The 16,178-nt window shown below is 51.6% G+C and overlaps 1 protein-coding gene across 1 annotated transcript in view; it reads left to right on the forward strand.

Annotated features, from left to right (window-relative positions):
• LOC144149449 (poly(A) polymerase beta-like) overlaps positions 1-16,178 on the forward strand; it is a 34,838-nt gene that overhangs the window by 1,528 nt on the left and 17,132 nt on the right. The window contains 9 exon segments of the mRNA XM_077681017.1: positions 708-968; positions 1,781-1,847; positions 3,472-3,553; positions 4,387-4,496; positions 4,606-4,659; positions 5,216-5,327; positions 6,330-7,005; positions 11,729-11,829; positions 11,976-12,045. Coding sequence (XP_077537143.1) covers positions 708-968; positions 1,781-1,847; positions 3,472-3,553; positions 4,387-4,496; positions 4,606-4,659; positions 5,216-5,327; positions 6,330-7,005; positions 11,729-11,829; positions 11,976-12,045 — 1,533 coding nt within the window.

Here is a 16,178-nt window from a genome sequence, read left to right on the forward strand (position 1 = left end):
AATGTAGGTTTTTGCGACAAAAATTAGGCAGGCTGAATGACAAATTTCAAGTGTGGCTGTTCAAGGGGAAAATTTCACAAATAACGCCTCTGGCTTGTTTCATGATGTGTGTAATGTTTTTTATTGTTCTGCTGGAAAATTGTTGCCCCTTTCATTTTGAGTGAAAAATTGTCCAAGTTCCAATTAACCCCAGAAGGAACTTGTTTAGGTCAGGGCCATCAGGATCGTAGTTGTACTTGTGCATGACAGTGTGATCTTGGGGGAAGTGCAAGGCTGCTAGATCTTTCTCTTTTTCTTTTTTTTTAAGTGTAACTTGTAGGCTGTGGTGCCTCCTATCCTTTGCTGTCGGGTTCAACGGCGTATTCAAATGCACGGAGCAGGTCCACTGGGAAGTTCTTTGCAGCACGCCAAGCCAATGAGAAGTGCTGTGCCCTACACTTCTGCTGGAGTGTGGCACTGGTGCGGACACAGAAGCCAGTGTGAGCACCGAGTGCAGATTGAGGACCAATGTGATTGCTTCTAGCCCCGCGCAGCATGGGTGTGCTACAGTTGTGCCTGTGCAACCATCTACAACAGGTGGACCGCAGTGTTGATTCCCCGAGTAATCGCCAGAGAGAAATCGGTGGTGCCGCCGTGTGACCCAGCCCTGTGTCAGTGCCCGAGTGGGAGAGTTTGTGGGTGATGGAGCGGCGTGTGCCCTGTTGCAGCGTCCCTGCGCCGGGGGGTCGCGGGGACCCTCCCCCGTCGGGTGGTGGGGGTGGCGGCACCTCGCAACAGCAGCAGCAGCAGCCGGCGGCTGCCACCAGTGGGGGCAGCGCCATGGTGGGGGTGGTGGACAAGACGCTGGGCATGACATCGGCTATCAGCACGGCGCCGCCAAAGGCCAGCGACCTGCAGCGCACTCAGGAGCTGGAGGAGACGCTGCGCCAGTTCGGGCTCTTCGAGTCCGAGGAGGAACTGGCACACAGGTGCGTCTGCCCGTCGTCTTCTTGCCCGGCTGTGTCTGGTGACCGTTTTGGAGCGAAGCTTTCTACGGCTCTTCAGCCATGTTTGGAGGGGGCTGCTGCTTTCTGGCATCGTGCGGCTGGTTATCTTGCCCCGACAACTCTAGCTAGCCTCCACTTATGCTTATCGCCCTGCATGGAAGTTAAGCTTTCCCGGACCACACCTGAAGGGTCAGCTTGAGGCATGGACTAGCAGGACAAGGAGTAAAGGGGCAGGGGGCGCACACTCAGCTCCTGTGTCACTTTCTCTGTGCTTGAAGCTGCTGGTGTCTTCTGCAAGGAGGCATAAGCTTCGAACGTTTCTCCTTACACGTATTTCTCGAAACACTCTCCATGGCTCACCACTCTGAGTAATCTGTAACTACGTCAAGCACAATAACGGGAAAAAAAGAAATCGTGCGCCAGTTCAACTCAGGTATGCCACGGTCAAAGCTTCGTGTTGCGTTGATTCCCACCTCTGCGTGGGATCCGCGATTTTTGGCATTCCGGGTTTATTTTTATTTTTAAGTCGCCCATGCAGCTGGGGTGTCCAATGAGAACTTGTAGGCAAGCTTGGGAAGCATTAAGCCAGCCCAAAGAAGTTGGTCCAGTTTGACGAGGCTCGCTGCTCACTCAAAGGGGACATGTTTGGAGAAGTTGCGTTGCAGTGCTGTCCGAGTGCCCACATACCTGTCGGCAGAGGAGGCGTTGGCAGAGTTCTGGGTGGCATTTTGCCCCGTCAGTTTTGCTTGTGCTTTTTGGCCGCGTCGCTGATGTGCCCTTGTGTGGTCTTGCAGGATGGACGTGCTGTCCAAGATTAACCAGCTCGTCAAGCAGTGGATCTACGATGTCAGCATCAAAAAGGCAAGCGTGGCGTGCGCTCACTGGGCCACCCTTGTGTCTGTCTTTTGGGGGCTCATCATCGGTCTATGCTCGCCCACTTCAACAGAAAAGAGCTGATGGGGGCACGAGTTAAAGGGCTTCCACTTAGTGGCTTCCCTTAACTCTTTCGTGACAGCGGAAAAATCTGTTGTTTTTGGGCCTTCCTGGAATTACTTTTTTCTTGCCACAGACAATGAGTGATGCTGAAGTGTAAGTAAGGAATGATAAAGCACGGGGCTTTCTAATAGTAATAATTTCAAACAGATTTCAAAATGATGAAAACATCAATGCAGCGTTTGCACAGGGTACATAATTTCAAACAGATTTCAAAATGATGAAAACATCAATGCAGCGTTTGCACAGGGTACACTTTAAAAAATTTTGAAATATAAAATTTGAAATAAGGGCCTTATAAAGTAATACTGCAAAAATGAGCTCTGTAAGTATAAAAGTTATTTACGTACATACAATTATATAAACAGTAGTGCCTACTGGTTGTTTTTGGGTAGTCAGGGAAATATTTTTTTCTTGCACAGGAAATAATGGATGCTAAAGTGTAGGTTATATGATAGAAGAAGAATGTGGCTTTTCAACAGTAATAATTTCAAACAACAGACTCATTAGAAATTTCATCAAAAAATTGTGAAAACAAAAAAAGTAAACAGGAAAAAATAACCTTAATACTACTTCGCACACGGTAGACATAAAAGCAATTTGAAATATACACTTTGACCATAAAACACTGATAGAATAATACTGCAAATATTAGTGGTGTAAGTAAAAAATTTATTTGCATACGAAAACATCAACAAACAGCCGCGTGCTGCTCCGGAGCGCTACGCCAAGGTCAACAATGGGCTGTCTTCGTGGATAACACTCTGCTCTCTGTGCAGCTGGTGCCAAACGGTCTCGCCGGAACATCGTTGACACATTGCAGATAAGAGCTGTGGCCTTTAGAACAGGGCCGGATCTGTTTACAACAGCGCGCGTCTGCGATAGAGCAACCGGAGAAGAAAGCGAAACTGAAGGGCACACACCTGGTGATGGTCCGGGGCGACGCACTTTTGCTGACTGTAGGAAAGTCTGACGAATCGAAGTCATCTTCTGTGTCTGTGCTGCTACCGTCATGCACAGATTCAAACTCGCATCGGAATCCGCTGAAATTCGCCCTTCACGCGAAGCATGGGCAAGCGGCGGCGATGCCATAACTGAAACCACGTGAGCTCATCTCCCTGCCGGTGAAGGACATTTAAAAATCCCCCACACAGCGGAAAAATGAAACTCGAAAGCGAAACTGGTCAAATACTTACTCCTTTACCATTTGAATGGCTTTAGTGTTCCAGAAGCGCTCGGAGAACGCAAAAATTTGAATTTGTACTCATCGATAGCATACTATCGATGGGAATTGGCGCGGTCACGAAAGTGTTAATTCATGTGTCCCTTTTATTGGATGACGATATGGTACCTCTAAAGGACGACCAGGCTAGGGCTCTGAACTGTAGGAAGCCCAGTTGAGCTACATGTCTTTATTACAGGCTGCAGGCTTTGTTGATGCCCTTTATGGTGTCTTGTTCCCTTACCCGATCTCTTCCCCTGCTTCTTACAGAACATGCCTGCCAGTGTGGCCGAAAACGTGGGTGGGAAAATCTACACCTTCGGGTCGTACAGGCTGGGAGTGCACACGAAAGGTGGGTACACGGCATCTGTGCCAAGGGTGGACATGTTTGTTTTGGCGTTGCAGGAAGCTGCTTTAGCGGGCACAGCTGCGATTCAATAGCTGGAGAAATGGTTTAGAGTTGTCTCATTGTTGTGGCTTAGCCTTGGCTAGTAGTCGTTGCGATTGGGTAATTTTTAGTCCCAAGTGGGTGCCTTCATTGGTAGAGGCTGCTGGCTGTGGAGCAGTGTCATTGCACCCGGTACTTGTGTAGCAGCAGGGGAATGAAGTCCGTTGCTGACTGAAAAGTTTGGGGGAAGGGGCAGTACATACTGGCACTTTACAGTCCTTCAATGCCTTTCTGGTCATGAAACTTCGCCGTCACGCTATGGGAGAGCTTTGTACGCTGCCGTGCCGCAGCGCTGGTGTTGATCAGAGGGCAGCCAGGGGCGTGGTCAGAGCGCGTTTGGCAGGGAACGGACCACGGAGTAAGATAAAACAGGCGCTCGCCGCCTTATCAGCAGTGCACTTTCGCTTTACGTGTCGTGGGCCGCTCAAATGGACTTGTCATTTTGTGAGGGGCGAAAAAATGTGGTGCGAACGGGCATGCTGCTACTGCGTTCCTGCCTGCCGGTCTGGCTACAGAGCAGTGGCGGCTGCCCGATGCCCTCCGATCTGCGGTGGCGCCCCTCACGATAGCCTTTGTCCCCGTACGCAACTTGACCGGGAGTTTCATGACCAGAGAAGCATTGAAGGACTCTGCGGGAAGGTTTGTTGTCTGTGGAGGACCCCTTGCCCTCTGTTGCACCACCTCAGCATCTTGAGGCAGTGTGGTGTCTGATGTGTTGTACCCTGTGCCCCCAACAGGAGCCGACATTGACACCCTGTGTGTGGCCCCGCGTCACATTGAGCGCAGCGACTTCTTCACCTCCTTTGTCGAGCTCCTCAGGCAGCAAGACGAGGTCAAGGACCTCCGGGTGAGTTGGCGGCACACCCTTCTCTTTCCGTGCGGCCTTCTGGTCTTGGCCGTCTCGTCCGCGTTCTTGAAGGCTCACCGTGGCTGCCCCCACCCCTTGTTCATTGCAGGCTGTTGAGGAGGCCTTTGTGCCTGTCATCAAAATGACCTTTGCTGGAATTGAGGTAGGGCCCCTCTCCTCTCTTGCACTTTGTGGGCGTGCTCTGAGCATGTTTTGGGGGTCGCTCTGCAGACTAGGGCACCTTGGGTGACGTTAGTATTCATGATTGACAATCCAGCGCGCGAAAACACGGCACAAAAAAGAACGAGAGTTAGACAGGACAGCGCGGCTGTCCTGTCCTGTCGCGGCTGTCCGCGCTGTCCTGTCTAACTCTTGTTCTTTTTTGTGCCGTGTTTTCGCGCGCTGGATTGTCAATCATGAACATTCACCAACTCGCCCAAATCACAGTCCTCTTGGACGTTAGTATGCCTGCATCGCTGGCACAACCTTTTCATAGTGGCAGCTTTTGTGGCTAAGGCAACCCACAGTGGTGGCTTAGCGCAGTGCTTTTAGGACAGGGTGGGTGGCTACATCCTGCCAGCTTGTGCGATGTTTTGATTGGGCTCTGGGGTGGTGGGACACAGCGGATCAGAGGCCTTAGAGGGTGGCAGTGCCCAAAGGGTGTGGTAGGCCTGTGTGTGATGGGGCACCGTGACCTTGGCTGCCGGTGGTTGTTCCAGCTGGACATGCTGTTTGCGCGGCTGGCCCTGAAGGACATTCCGGAGGACCAAGACCTGCGGGATGTCAACATCCTCAAGAACCTGGACCACAAGTGTGTGCGCAGCCTCAACGGTGAGCATGCCGGGGCCCTGCTGCTGGCGGCCCTGTCGGAACTATCTGGGGGACAGTGCTTGGGGGGAGGGGCTGTTTTTGTGCAGTTGGGCGTGTTGAGGGACCCACCGTTGCCCTCCTGTAACAATTCGGGGGTTGGGAGGTAAACCTAGGGAGGGGACAGGGAATTGTGCTGCGGTTATACCACATGCCATTGTTGTGGAAAGGGAAAATTCAGTGAGCAGGCTTACTCTGGATGATGGGCCAGGGGTTTGATGGGAACTGAGCAGGCACGTGCTGTGCACTGGTTAGATCCTAGTGTGCAAGTGTGGGTACTACATGGAGGAGGTCCTGCTGTTCTGGTGATTCCTTCAAATATACCTGCTGGTGTACTGACATGGAAATGGTGTGGCTTACGCTTGGGAGCAAAATCAAATACTCTCAGTCTTAACGACGGTGATGGTTGAAACGTGAAGCTTTCTTGCACGCAAAAATCAAATGGTGAAGTGCCAATATCAAAGCCGCTGCACTGTGTCCAAGCTTGGGCGATCAAAGTGCAAACCGCCTGAAAGCCGAAAGTCAGTCCAACCACAGGAGGCATTTTTGTCGTGTTTCATCATCGTTGTCATGTGCCCTCCCATTGTGTGAGGTTTGCCTTCCTGCAGTGCATTTTAATTGCAACACCCCCATACCTTTGACCAACAAGGCTTTGCTTGAGAGCGGTGGAAAATTTTAGCTCAACTTTTGAAATTTCTAGCGACCACTATAGTTCCTTGTCCATTCAGCAGTCTGCACTTCTAGGACACCCAGCATCCTGATTTTATTGACAGTGAATGGAGTGGGGTTGCAGTTGTGCTTGACTGGTGCAACATGTCAAAGAAACGTGTCCAGGCCCCCCTGTGTTCATTACTAAATGTCAGCTTGGTGGACAGCACACCACCCTGTGCTTTGTTTGAGGGGTTGGGGATCAAATCTGTAGAGAGCCCTCGGAGACGTCGTGATCCCTGGTGATTGCAAGCGCAGGCTGCCGGGTGACGGACGAGATCCTGCACCTGGTGCCGAACCGGGAGACGTTCCGGCTGGCGCTGCGGGCGGTGAAGCTGTGGGCCAAGCGGCACGGGGTGTACTCGAACGTGCTGGGCTACCTGGGCGGGGTCTCGTGGGCCATGCTGGTGGCGCGCACCTGCCAGCTGTACCCCAACGCGGCGGCGGCCACCCTGGTGCACAAGTTCTTCCTCGTCTTCTCCCAGTGGCCCTGGCCCAAGCCCGTGCTGCTCAAGCAGCCCGAGGAGAGCCGGCTGGGCTTCCCCGTGTGGGACCCGCGCGTGAACGTGGCCGACCGCTTCCACCTGATGCCCATCGTGACGCCGGCCTACCCGCAGCAGAACTCCACCTTCAACGTCTCCCTGTCCACGCTGACCGTGATGCGGCACGAGTTCCGCCAGGGCCTGGCCCTCACCGACGACATCATGCTGCGCCGGGCGGGCTGGATGCGGCTCTTCGAGCCGCCCAGCTTCTTCGGCCGCTACAAGCACTTCATCCTGCTGCTGGCCAGCACCCTGTCCAAGGAGCACCACCTCGAGTGGTACGGCCTGGTCGAGTCCAAGATCCGCATCCTCATCTCCAACCTCGAGCGGCACCCCTACATCGCCCTGGCGCACGTCAACCCGGAGTCCTTCCCGCCCAAGGAGCCCGACGGGTGAGCAGGGAGCCCCGCCCGGGCGGTTTTTGCCCAGATCTGTACAGGCGTGTTGCATCGAATCGTTGTGCAAAGACCGGTCTTCTGCGTATCTGCAGTTTGTAACTAGTGTAAAGAGCATTGTCCACACTCGTAAACACGGTGTGCATATGGCGGGCACACTGGCGCAGCCGGGAACATCACCTGCGCAGCATTGGCTGCAGTGGTAAAGTTATACGGGCAAGCCTGCCCCTCACTTATCAGAATGGAACTGCTGAGCCAAAAAAGGTTGCACGTGTAGGAAAATAGCTTATGTGGGTGAAGACCGTCTATCGATTGTCAGTTGTGCCACTTCGAAATCTGCTACGATGGGGATCTGGCTTCTCCGAAAGCTTCGAAACTGCCACCATTAGTGCTAGTAGTCTGGCCCTGCTCTGGCGGTGCACTCATTCAGGGCACCACTAACATGGACGCATCCCACTCAAAACAGAAGCCATCACTAGAAGGTAGTCGCAGCCTTTTGCAACCTGGCTGAGCTCGTTGACAATGCCTGCTTTCGTATTCGAAACGGAGTACCGTCGAACTTGGATATATCGAAATATGGTCTACATCGAGCAGTCTGAACATCCCCTTGGAAATCCCATGCAAAAGTATAGCGCTGTTGCACGTGTGTATTAACTCCCATCATGGGCACATTCGGTATATTGAATGGCGCACCAAAGGTGTCCCTCCAAGTGTGCTTCTCTGATGGGATGAGGCGGTGATGGTGGTGACTTCTCGCGGGCGCTGCCGCATTCGGGGAGAAGGAATCGTGCGTCGCTTCGACGGCCTTCCACACCTGCTCACACACTAGCATGGGGGGCAGCCACATGGCAGCGAGAGCGCAGGAGAGTGGTTGGAGTGAAAGGCCAGAAAGGAGGAGGGGAAATCGACCGGAGGCGCTTGGTTTCTGGCATTGCTTGAGCGGTTGTCAGTAATGGCTGATGCAGGGCAACTGATAAAGCGTGGGCAGTGTGGTGTATGTTTTTTTGGCCCGTGCGTTTCGGAGCCATGGTTGCGAGAAAAAAAAGCACAATTTGGATATATTGACAAAAGCGGTCATCGTTTGATGGGTACAGGCTGATAAAAAATGTCAGTTGCAGTGGTATTCAAAATTCTTCGCAGCATTTTTAGGCGAAGGCAGTGCGGCCAGGGGAGGAGGGGAGCTGGCTGCAGTGGGGTGATGCCCCATGCACCACGACCGCCAATGGGGGAACGCATGCACGGGGGCCTCCATGCTAGCTAGCGTCGCGCAACAATTGCTTGCTGCCTTTGCCACATGGTGTTGCATTATGGAAGTTTGCTAGACCGGTGCACCTACGAGTGGAGGTTCTGCAGTGACGCATTGCTTTACTTTACCAACATCGCTTTACTCGTTTGCCATGTGAAGTGGTTATGTCACACAAGAGTATCCAAGGGGGAAAACTGTTCTTGTCATTCATAAACGAGATGCTTTACGAGCTGCATACCAAGTCATGCCATTCAACAATAAAGTCAACTTTTGTGCGCATCGAAAACTGCATTGGGCAGTTGGCTTGATCACAATCTGTTAACCATATGCTAAATGACACAAGGATCTTTTTGGAACGTGCACGGCTGTGTGGTTGACAGCAATGGGTCTATTTGGAGTAGGGCATAATGTGAGCATGGGACTTGTGAATCAGCCATCCCAACGCTGTCACTACTCTTGGGACTGGGCCCTCTCACCGCAGCCACCACTGTTGCGACTGGCCATCTGAGCGCAGCCACCGGTGTAGTGGCGTTGCCTTGCTCCATCCGCTATCACCACAGCGCAGAGCAAAGCGATGAAGTTCTCGAGCCGCCGAAAAGTTGAAGCAACATTTGTATACAGCATGTACAAGTGTAGCAACAGTGTTACATGGCTCGTACAAAGGCGACAGCACCTCTCCACTCAGTGCCGCCGGGCGGGTTTTTATACCCCCAGGAGTCCGTTGCAGCCCCGAGAAGTTTGAATCGCTCCAATCGGGACTCTCGCTGGCTGAAGTCTTAAATCTGATGATTGGAAGCGGAGTGGTTGCGTCCGCCAAGCCGCCCCGACAAGGGAAGAGAAGGCGATGCCGTCGCCGTTTCTGCGGAGCAGTCTCCAGGCACGTCGCGGCATGTCTGCGCTGCTAGCTGTTCGCCCGATGCACGATTCGACCGAGTCGCCATGACAGCAAAAGGAGAGGCGGCTCTGCGGCGATGCAAGCTTGGGCCTGCCGGCCGCGAGCGGTTTGGTCGAGGCGCGAATCAGCCCCGCTGTCGGCGCGTCGCTCCGTGCAACGAATTTGGGCCGGGCGCTCTGGCACAACAGACTGCAGGCTGTCCAAGCAGTGTCTCTGCCGCATCAAGCAGATGAAATGTCACCCACAGCCAAACTCTCTTGAAGTGGTGGTACCGTATTTACTCGAATCCAATGCGCCCTCGATTGTAACGTGCACCCGTTTCTCGCAGTCCGAAGAAAAAAAACGCCATGTCCTCGATTGTAACGTGCACTAAATTTTGATTATTGCACAAATATTCAACTTTTTCTCACTTGGAAGAAGCTAGGTTTATTCCAAAGGTGGCATGAAATGAAATGTGCCGGTGAAGAGTCACCGTGACAATGTTCCGAAGCAGCGCCGTTGGGCAGCACGGGTGGCACGTTATCACTCGTCGCTGTCGGACGACTTTTTCCCTCTCGACGGCCCAAAGCATGTCATCTTCAGTGCCGTCCACAGCATTGGAAATTCCGCACTACTTAAACTCCTTGCTCACTATGGTAGGGAGGGTCGTGCACCATGCATCCTTTGTCCATCCGGCGAAGTCTTGCAGAGAAGCGCCCTTGATCCGGTTGCTTACCGTCAGTTATGGCCGTCGCCAACAAGCCACTCCGTGGAAAGCGCCCGAATCTGGTCTTTGACAGGCTTGTTTAGCGAAACGTCCAGTGGCTGTAGTTGCGAGGTCATGCCACCGGGAATCGCAACAAGGTCAGTGTTGCAAGCGGTGAGCTTGTCCTTGATGCGCTCGTTGAGGTGACACCTGAACATGTCCAGAACAAGCATTGCGCGCAGGCCCAAGCTTGCGCCGGGTCGCTTCCGCCACGCGTGGTCGATCCAATCGGCCAACAAGTCCGTCGTCATCCACCCCTTCTCGTTTGCGCACAACCACGCCACTGGGGAACACGATTCCTTTTGGGAACGTCTTGCGTTTAAATATGAGGAAGGGGGGTAAGTTTGTGCCTGTTTGCAGTGCAGGAAAGCATTGCCGTCTCTCTCTCTCTCTCTCTCTCTCTCTCTCTCTCTCCCCCTCTCTCTCTCTCCCTCTCTCTCTCTCCCTCTCTCTCTCTCTCTCTCGCGAGGGGACAGCACACGGACTTGCTTGGCACCCTTCTCCATCGTTGGGGGGGCATGTCGAAGTATTGCGGCGTTTGTTCGGCGTTGCCGATTTGCCCCGGAGCGGAGTTGTTCGTGCGGTGCAAATTCAGGACATACCGCTGAAATGCGTCCAGTTTTTCCTCAAACTCCGCCGGTAACTTCTGTCAAATGTGTGTCCGCCGGCGAAGTGAGAAGCCTTTTCTCTTCATGAAATCTGTTATCCAGCACCTGCTAACCTAGACCTCCCTCTGCATTAGTCCTTGCTGCTACGCCGCGCTCGAATCTTCAGCAGCCCTGTCGTTACGGGTCTCTGAGCCGCTCACTGCTGCTTCACGTACTCTTACCAGCGGGTCTTCTATTTGGGGGATATCGTCCCCTCTTTGGTCCGCTCAACCCTTTCCGTGTCGCTTTGCTTGCGAAAATTTTCTTTTTCTGCTTGTGCCAGTCCTGCACGCAAGTCTCCGGATCAGGGAACGCACGTGACACGGCCCGATTTCCATCACTTTCTGCACACAAGATTTTCTTCTTAAATGCAGCATCATGATGAAGCTGCCATGTCTTCGCAATGGGAAATTCCATGACGGAAAGAACAGAGGAACGCAAAACGAGACTACTCAGACAACAAAGGCTAACATGCGCAGATTATGAAGTGCTGGCTTATGCGTTCGGTAGTCAATCGGCCATCTTGAAACGTCGATGGTGACACGGCCCTGCAGCGCCGCAAATTTTGAGTTGTACTCCATTCTAACACGCGTGCAATTTTGGGACCTACTTCTCCAAAAGAAAAAAGAAAAGTGTGCGTTAGATTTGAGTAAATAGGGTACTCTCATAGCCAGGTGCTGTAAAAAGTTGTCGGGGGCATCGCACCTTTCCCCTTTCACCCCCCCTCCTCTCCTAGCGTGGTCATTTTTAGTTCGTACTGGTCGAGTTGTTACTTGCTGCACTTTTAGTTTTGATGTTTCTGATCCTGTGCAGGGATCGCAATGTTTTATATGCTAGTAATTGGGAAGTTCACTTGGCCAGAAGTTTGGCCGAAGTTTTCCCAGTCAGGTGGTGAGCTCATCGGAATGTGTGGCCACTGATGTTGAACCCTTCATTACACTGCTGGCCTTTGAACAGCCCTGCTTTGTGCAGGCTGTGCAGTGTGCAACGTTCTGTAGAAATGGGTGTGGTACAAGCAGCGAGGTGCAGGTGCAAAAAAAAAAAAAAAAAACATGCTGACCAAACACCATACCCTATTCGGTCAGCAGTGGTGTCTTCTGCGCATGCTTGCTGTAATGGTTAGGTGTTTCCCAGCGCTTCACTGTACGGTTGCGAGTGACACTGCCCTGGTGTGTGTGTGTGTGCAGGGAGCGGTTCCAGTCGATGTGGTTCATCGGTCTCCAGTTCAACAAGACAGAGCACGTCAACATTGACCTGACCTACGACACACGCTCCTTTGTGGACACGGGTGCGTGTGGCTGCCGTGCTCTGTGCTGGGCCTACACGCTGGGGCTCGCGCTGCTTTTCTATTTTGGGGGGCTGCGGCCCAGGCGCAGTCCTCCGCCGCGTGTGATGTGATTGACTGGGTGCTCTTTTTCTGTTTTTCCGGCGCAGTCAAGCGTCAGGCCACTGCCATCAACATTTACAAGCAGGACATGGAGGTGGACATCAAGTATGTCAGGCGGTGAGTGTCGCCTGCAAACAGGCATGCCTGCATTTCCCTGCTCAGTTGATTCAGGCCTGACGCCTTGCGTCAAGTTGGGGCAGGCAGCCATTTTTGGTAACCTGAGGAAAAACATTTGGCCACTCTCGCGAGCACTAGCTGAAATTTGTCGCTCTGCTTTGCAACGTCCGTTCATTGTGCCTCTCGTCAGACAATGGCATCTCCTACTTGCTCACCAATCGTTGTACGCAAGAGTGCACACGCGCCAAAGTTGAAACAGGTTGAGAACGGCATTTGCTTTCTGGGGCCCAGATACTGTGATGTGGTCGCTCCACAAATGTGTGGTAGCAAAGTGCAACAGCACTGGAACAGCATGGCCAGCAGGGCAAAGCCGAGCACCCTTGCAGCATGCTGCCGGCTACACATTCGGTGCCTGCCTTGACTCTCTCTGCGTGTTGGGCACCATGGAGGAATATGAGAGGTGGCTCAACGGTGCCTGTCCTACTATACCTTTTGCATGCACTTCTAGCAGTTTCCGACAGATGGCGTGTGCGCACGGGGGCCGTGGCTGTGAATGCTCGCTCTGTTCTAAGCAATGTAAGCTCGTAAAATATTCTTTGCATGCATTAGCACGCCATTCGTACAACGCTTCGCCATGAGCAAGCGTTCTAAGTACCGATCTTGAGTGGCTTTGGCGACTTTGGGAGCCCACGGAACTATTTCAGCAACCGGTGCGCATTTCGAGAGATGCAAGTTACTTTGTGATAAGCCTGGCCGGCTATATTTTGTCGCGGTAATAAGATAGCGAGATCGCCCTGTTGCATAGAGAAATAAAGCCTTGGGCGTATAAAATGACACCTCAACACTCGCAGTTGCTTGCTTCACTCACTGTAAATAAAGAGCCCTGCTCCTGCACTGATTGACTTTCGAAAGCAAGAGTCAGGGCATGTGCTCGTTATTTAACATTTCAATTGGTCGTCTCCTCATTCCACCGCTTATTAGAGCATTGTAGTCATGAAATTGGTAGAAAATCAGTTTTCCTGGCGAAGAGTGATCTCGCTGTTTGTGAATTCTTGAGCGGAGCTTATTGATGAACGTGTGCAATCTGCCATATGATAGCTGCGGTGTAGTTATGGAATGTAACAGATATGAAACGTTAATTGCACCGACTGAGAGAGGAAGAAAAACTAAAGCCCCCCCACCCAAAAAAAGCAGATCAGCTTCATCGTAAGCTGTGTAGCAAAATGATACAGCGCAAGCGTCATTCGGTGTGTTGCATTACGAAATACAGTTGAACCTCGATATAACGAACCTCGATTTAACGAAATTCGCGATATAACGAATTTTTTCAAGTTTTCTAACAAAATTTTGCTAAATGCATGTATTTTTGTCTCGATTTTACGAAGTAATTTTGTGCGGCGCTTTCGATTTAACGAAGTCACGGCAAGAAAGGAAGAACGAAATTCCGGTCGAGGCACGTTTTATTTTGCCTCTCAGGCCCTACATTGAAAAAATTCAGTACTCAAATTGACTCTTGAAGGCTAAAATGAAAGAAAAGCGGTGAAATCTACGGTTAACAACAATTAAAAGCGAAGAACGAAGCTGCACAAACCGCTAGCGGTCATAGACGGTTTAATAGTGCACCCACTATTTTGACGTCTGCATCGTTGCCCACGCCAGCGCCCTCTATGCTTAGGCTACCGAAGCCTACTTCAAGCTTTTTTTTTTCTACGCGTCATTGCTCACGGTGCTGCTGCGCTAGGTTGTGCTCGCTGATAACCAAATTAATATTTTGTTCGTGCATCGTTAGGTGAGTCTTGTAAGCAGCATGAGCACTCCAAGAGAAAGAAAAGTGTTCCGAACAAGAGCCTGAGGAAGCTCGGTGAAACTGACAGCCACCGAAGTGTGATGGATGCCATCGATGTTCTGCGGAGGCACGCAGGTGCACACGAATGTTTAAGACCTTGTTAGCGCTGTCAGCATACGAGCGTCACGTAAAGCCCGCCCTGGTCAAGAAACGCCAAGCACTGCTTACGGACTTCTTCACTACGGCTTGAACATCGAGTGCTGGTGGCAATAAATTGCTCTCTTTGAACGTGGTCATCTTTGTTTCACCAGCGTTCATTAGACAGCTGCGGTGCGGAGAAATCAGTTTCGTAAGGGCTCAGTGGGCATAAAAGTAATTGCTTAATCGAATTTGGCCGGAAGATTTTTAATGTAAGCTTTCCGCTTTCCGGATCACGTAAGCGCTGCTCCACACAGTGAAGCGGTCCGCGTGTACTCCGCTCAACTCGCAATCATGGTTTTATCTCGAGTGTTGTGGTTGAATCACGCGCCCATACTGCGGAGCCCTTGTACATGAAAAAAGTCTTTCGAAAGTTTCATAGCAGCCTTTCGCTATTGGCCCGCCGCGCCTAAGCCTACCACTGAATGGACGAAAAGAGGCGTAACTTCGGACGAGCACCTCGGCGGGGTGAAGTTCACGGGACATGGACGCGGGTTCAATTGACTAACAGCGGCATTTAGTAGTGACCGAAATGAAAAAAGAAAAAGTGGAAACCTAGTCTGCTATCATATTTAATGAGGCGTTGCGGAAAAAGCACCGGTTTTACGATGACACATGAACTACCGTCGGCTATCCGAATTCCGTTGCCCAAGTGTTGAAACTCTTAATTCACACAATTTTCGCGGCCAGTTTTAGTACAAATTTCGCTTTAATTGAAGAGGTAACTACATAGCAGTTGTTGCCTGGCGAGGGCCAAAGTGTTAAAACCCCAATAACTGGTTAAATGAACTGTAAAATCGAAACCTCGATTTTACGAAATTCTCGATTTAACGAAATTTGCGGCCCCAAGTACGACTTCGTTATATCGAGGTTTAACTGTAGTCACGCGTCTTTTTCTGCACGCTATGGTTCAAGCTGCAAATAATTTCTAGGTAACTGGAAGAGCCAGGGACCAAATAAAATGGTGTAACGAAGTTAGAAGAATCGTTTCAGTTGCAGGCAACAGCACTTGCACTTGACAATTTATTTGAACAAAATCAGACACTGGCATGAATTAATCACGAAATGAAAACAGCTAATTCCATCGATCCTCTGTTAGACGGCTCGGGCCACTTCCAGGTTGTTGATTTCTTTGAGGTGCCGGCTCGGCAATCTGTAAATGTTGTGGGAACAGCGTCGTGCGCCAGTGATGCTTGTTGTAGCACGGCCATCAGTGCCGTTGTACTCGGCAGTCCATGTCCTCATTACGAGGTGAGGCCCGAAATGTCTCGCTGTCTGTTGCTTGTAGCAGGCGATCTTTCCTTGGTATCGCATGTCGCCACAGCTTGAGGCTTGGGGTGCTTGTTGTCTTCTGGGACAGACAAAGAGTACTTCTCGCGACACGACGTGTAGCCTGTCATGCAACGCAGGACTAAACACTTCTTTCCCATCAGGGTTTCACAAAATGATTCGTACAAAAGGAACCATTGAAACTCTACACATGTATACGTTTTTACCACAAAAAACTGCATGCGACCTACACGAACAATGGACGAAACACGCAAATTGACACGCGCTCAGCATGGTGAGGCGCCGCCGTTTACACACCTCTCGTATTCCTTCACCGTGCTGTTGAATATGCTGCCAGGGTTGGCTCCAAGTGCCAGGTATTTTTCCTGGGGAAGGCGAGATGCAGATTTTAGTTCTGCCTTTGTGCTGCCACAGTGTGTGTGTGATGCCAGGTGCCCTGGTCTTCATACGCACAAATTCTAGTTCATATGCACCTTTTCATCCTCTATAAACCGCACCGGTGCGCATCCACTGTCTGTCCTTGATGAACCGGGGCACACCGAAAGAGTCAACGAGGTGGCGTGGTGCAATCCCAAGATACATCGCGAACGATTCCGGGGAAGCGGCTTCCTTCGCTGTCTGCTGCAGCGACGGCGCATCGACGCACTCGTGTCAAGGCGGAAGGAGCTATATATTGTTGCTGACAAGGATGGCTTGCTTGTGAATTCATCGGGCGACGATGCGTCAGGCTCCGAACGAGCCGTAACAGTGGCCAGAGATTGTAAATGAGGACGCGAACTTCGTGTACTGCAAAGAAAGGTGCATGCATTGCCAGCCAGTTGGGGATTGGCATTCGTTTCGTTCGATTGAATTATAATCA

The sequence above is a fragment of the Haemaphysalis longicornis genome, unplaced genomic scaffold (genome assembly GCF_048455015.1).
Source record: "Haemaphysalis longicornis isolate Haplotype H1 unplaced genomic scaffold, Haemaphysalis longicornis Haplotype H1 scaffold_8, whole genome shotgun sequence".
Classification (NCBI taxonomy): domain Eukaryota; kingdom Metazoa; phylum Arthropoda; class Arachnida; order Ixodida; family Ixodidae; genus Haemaphysalis; species Haemaphysalis longicornis.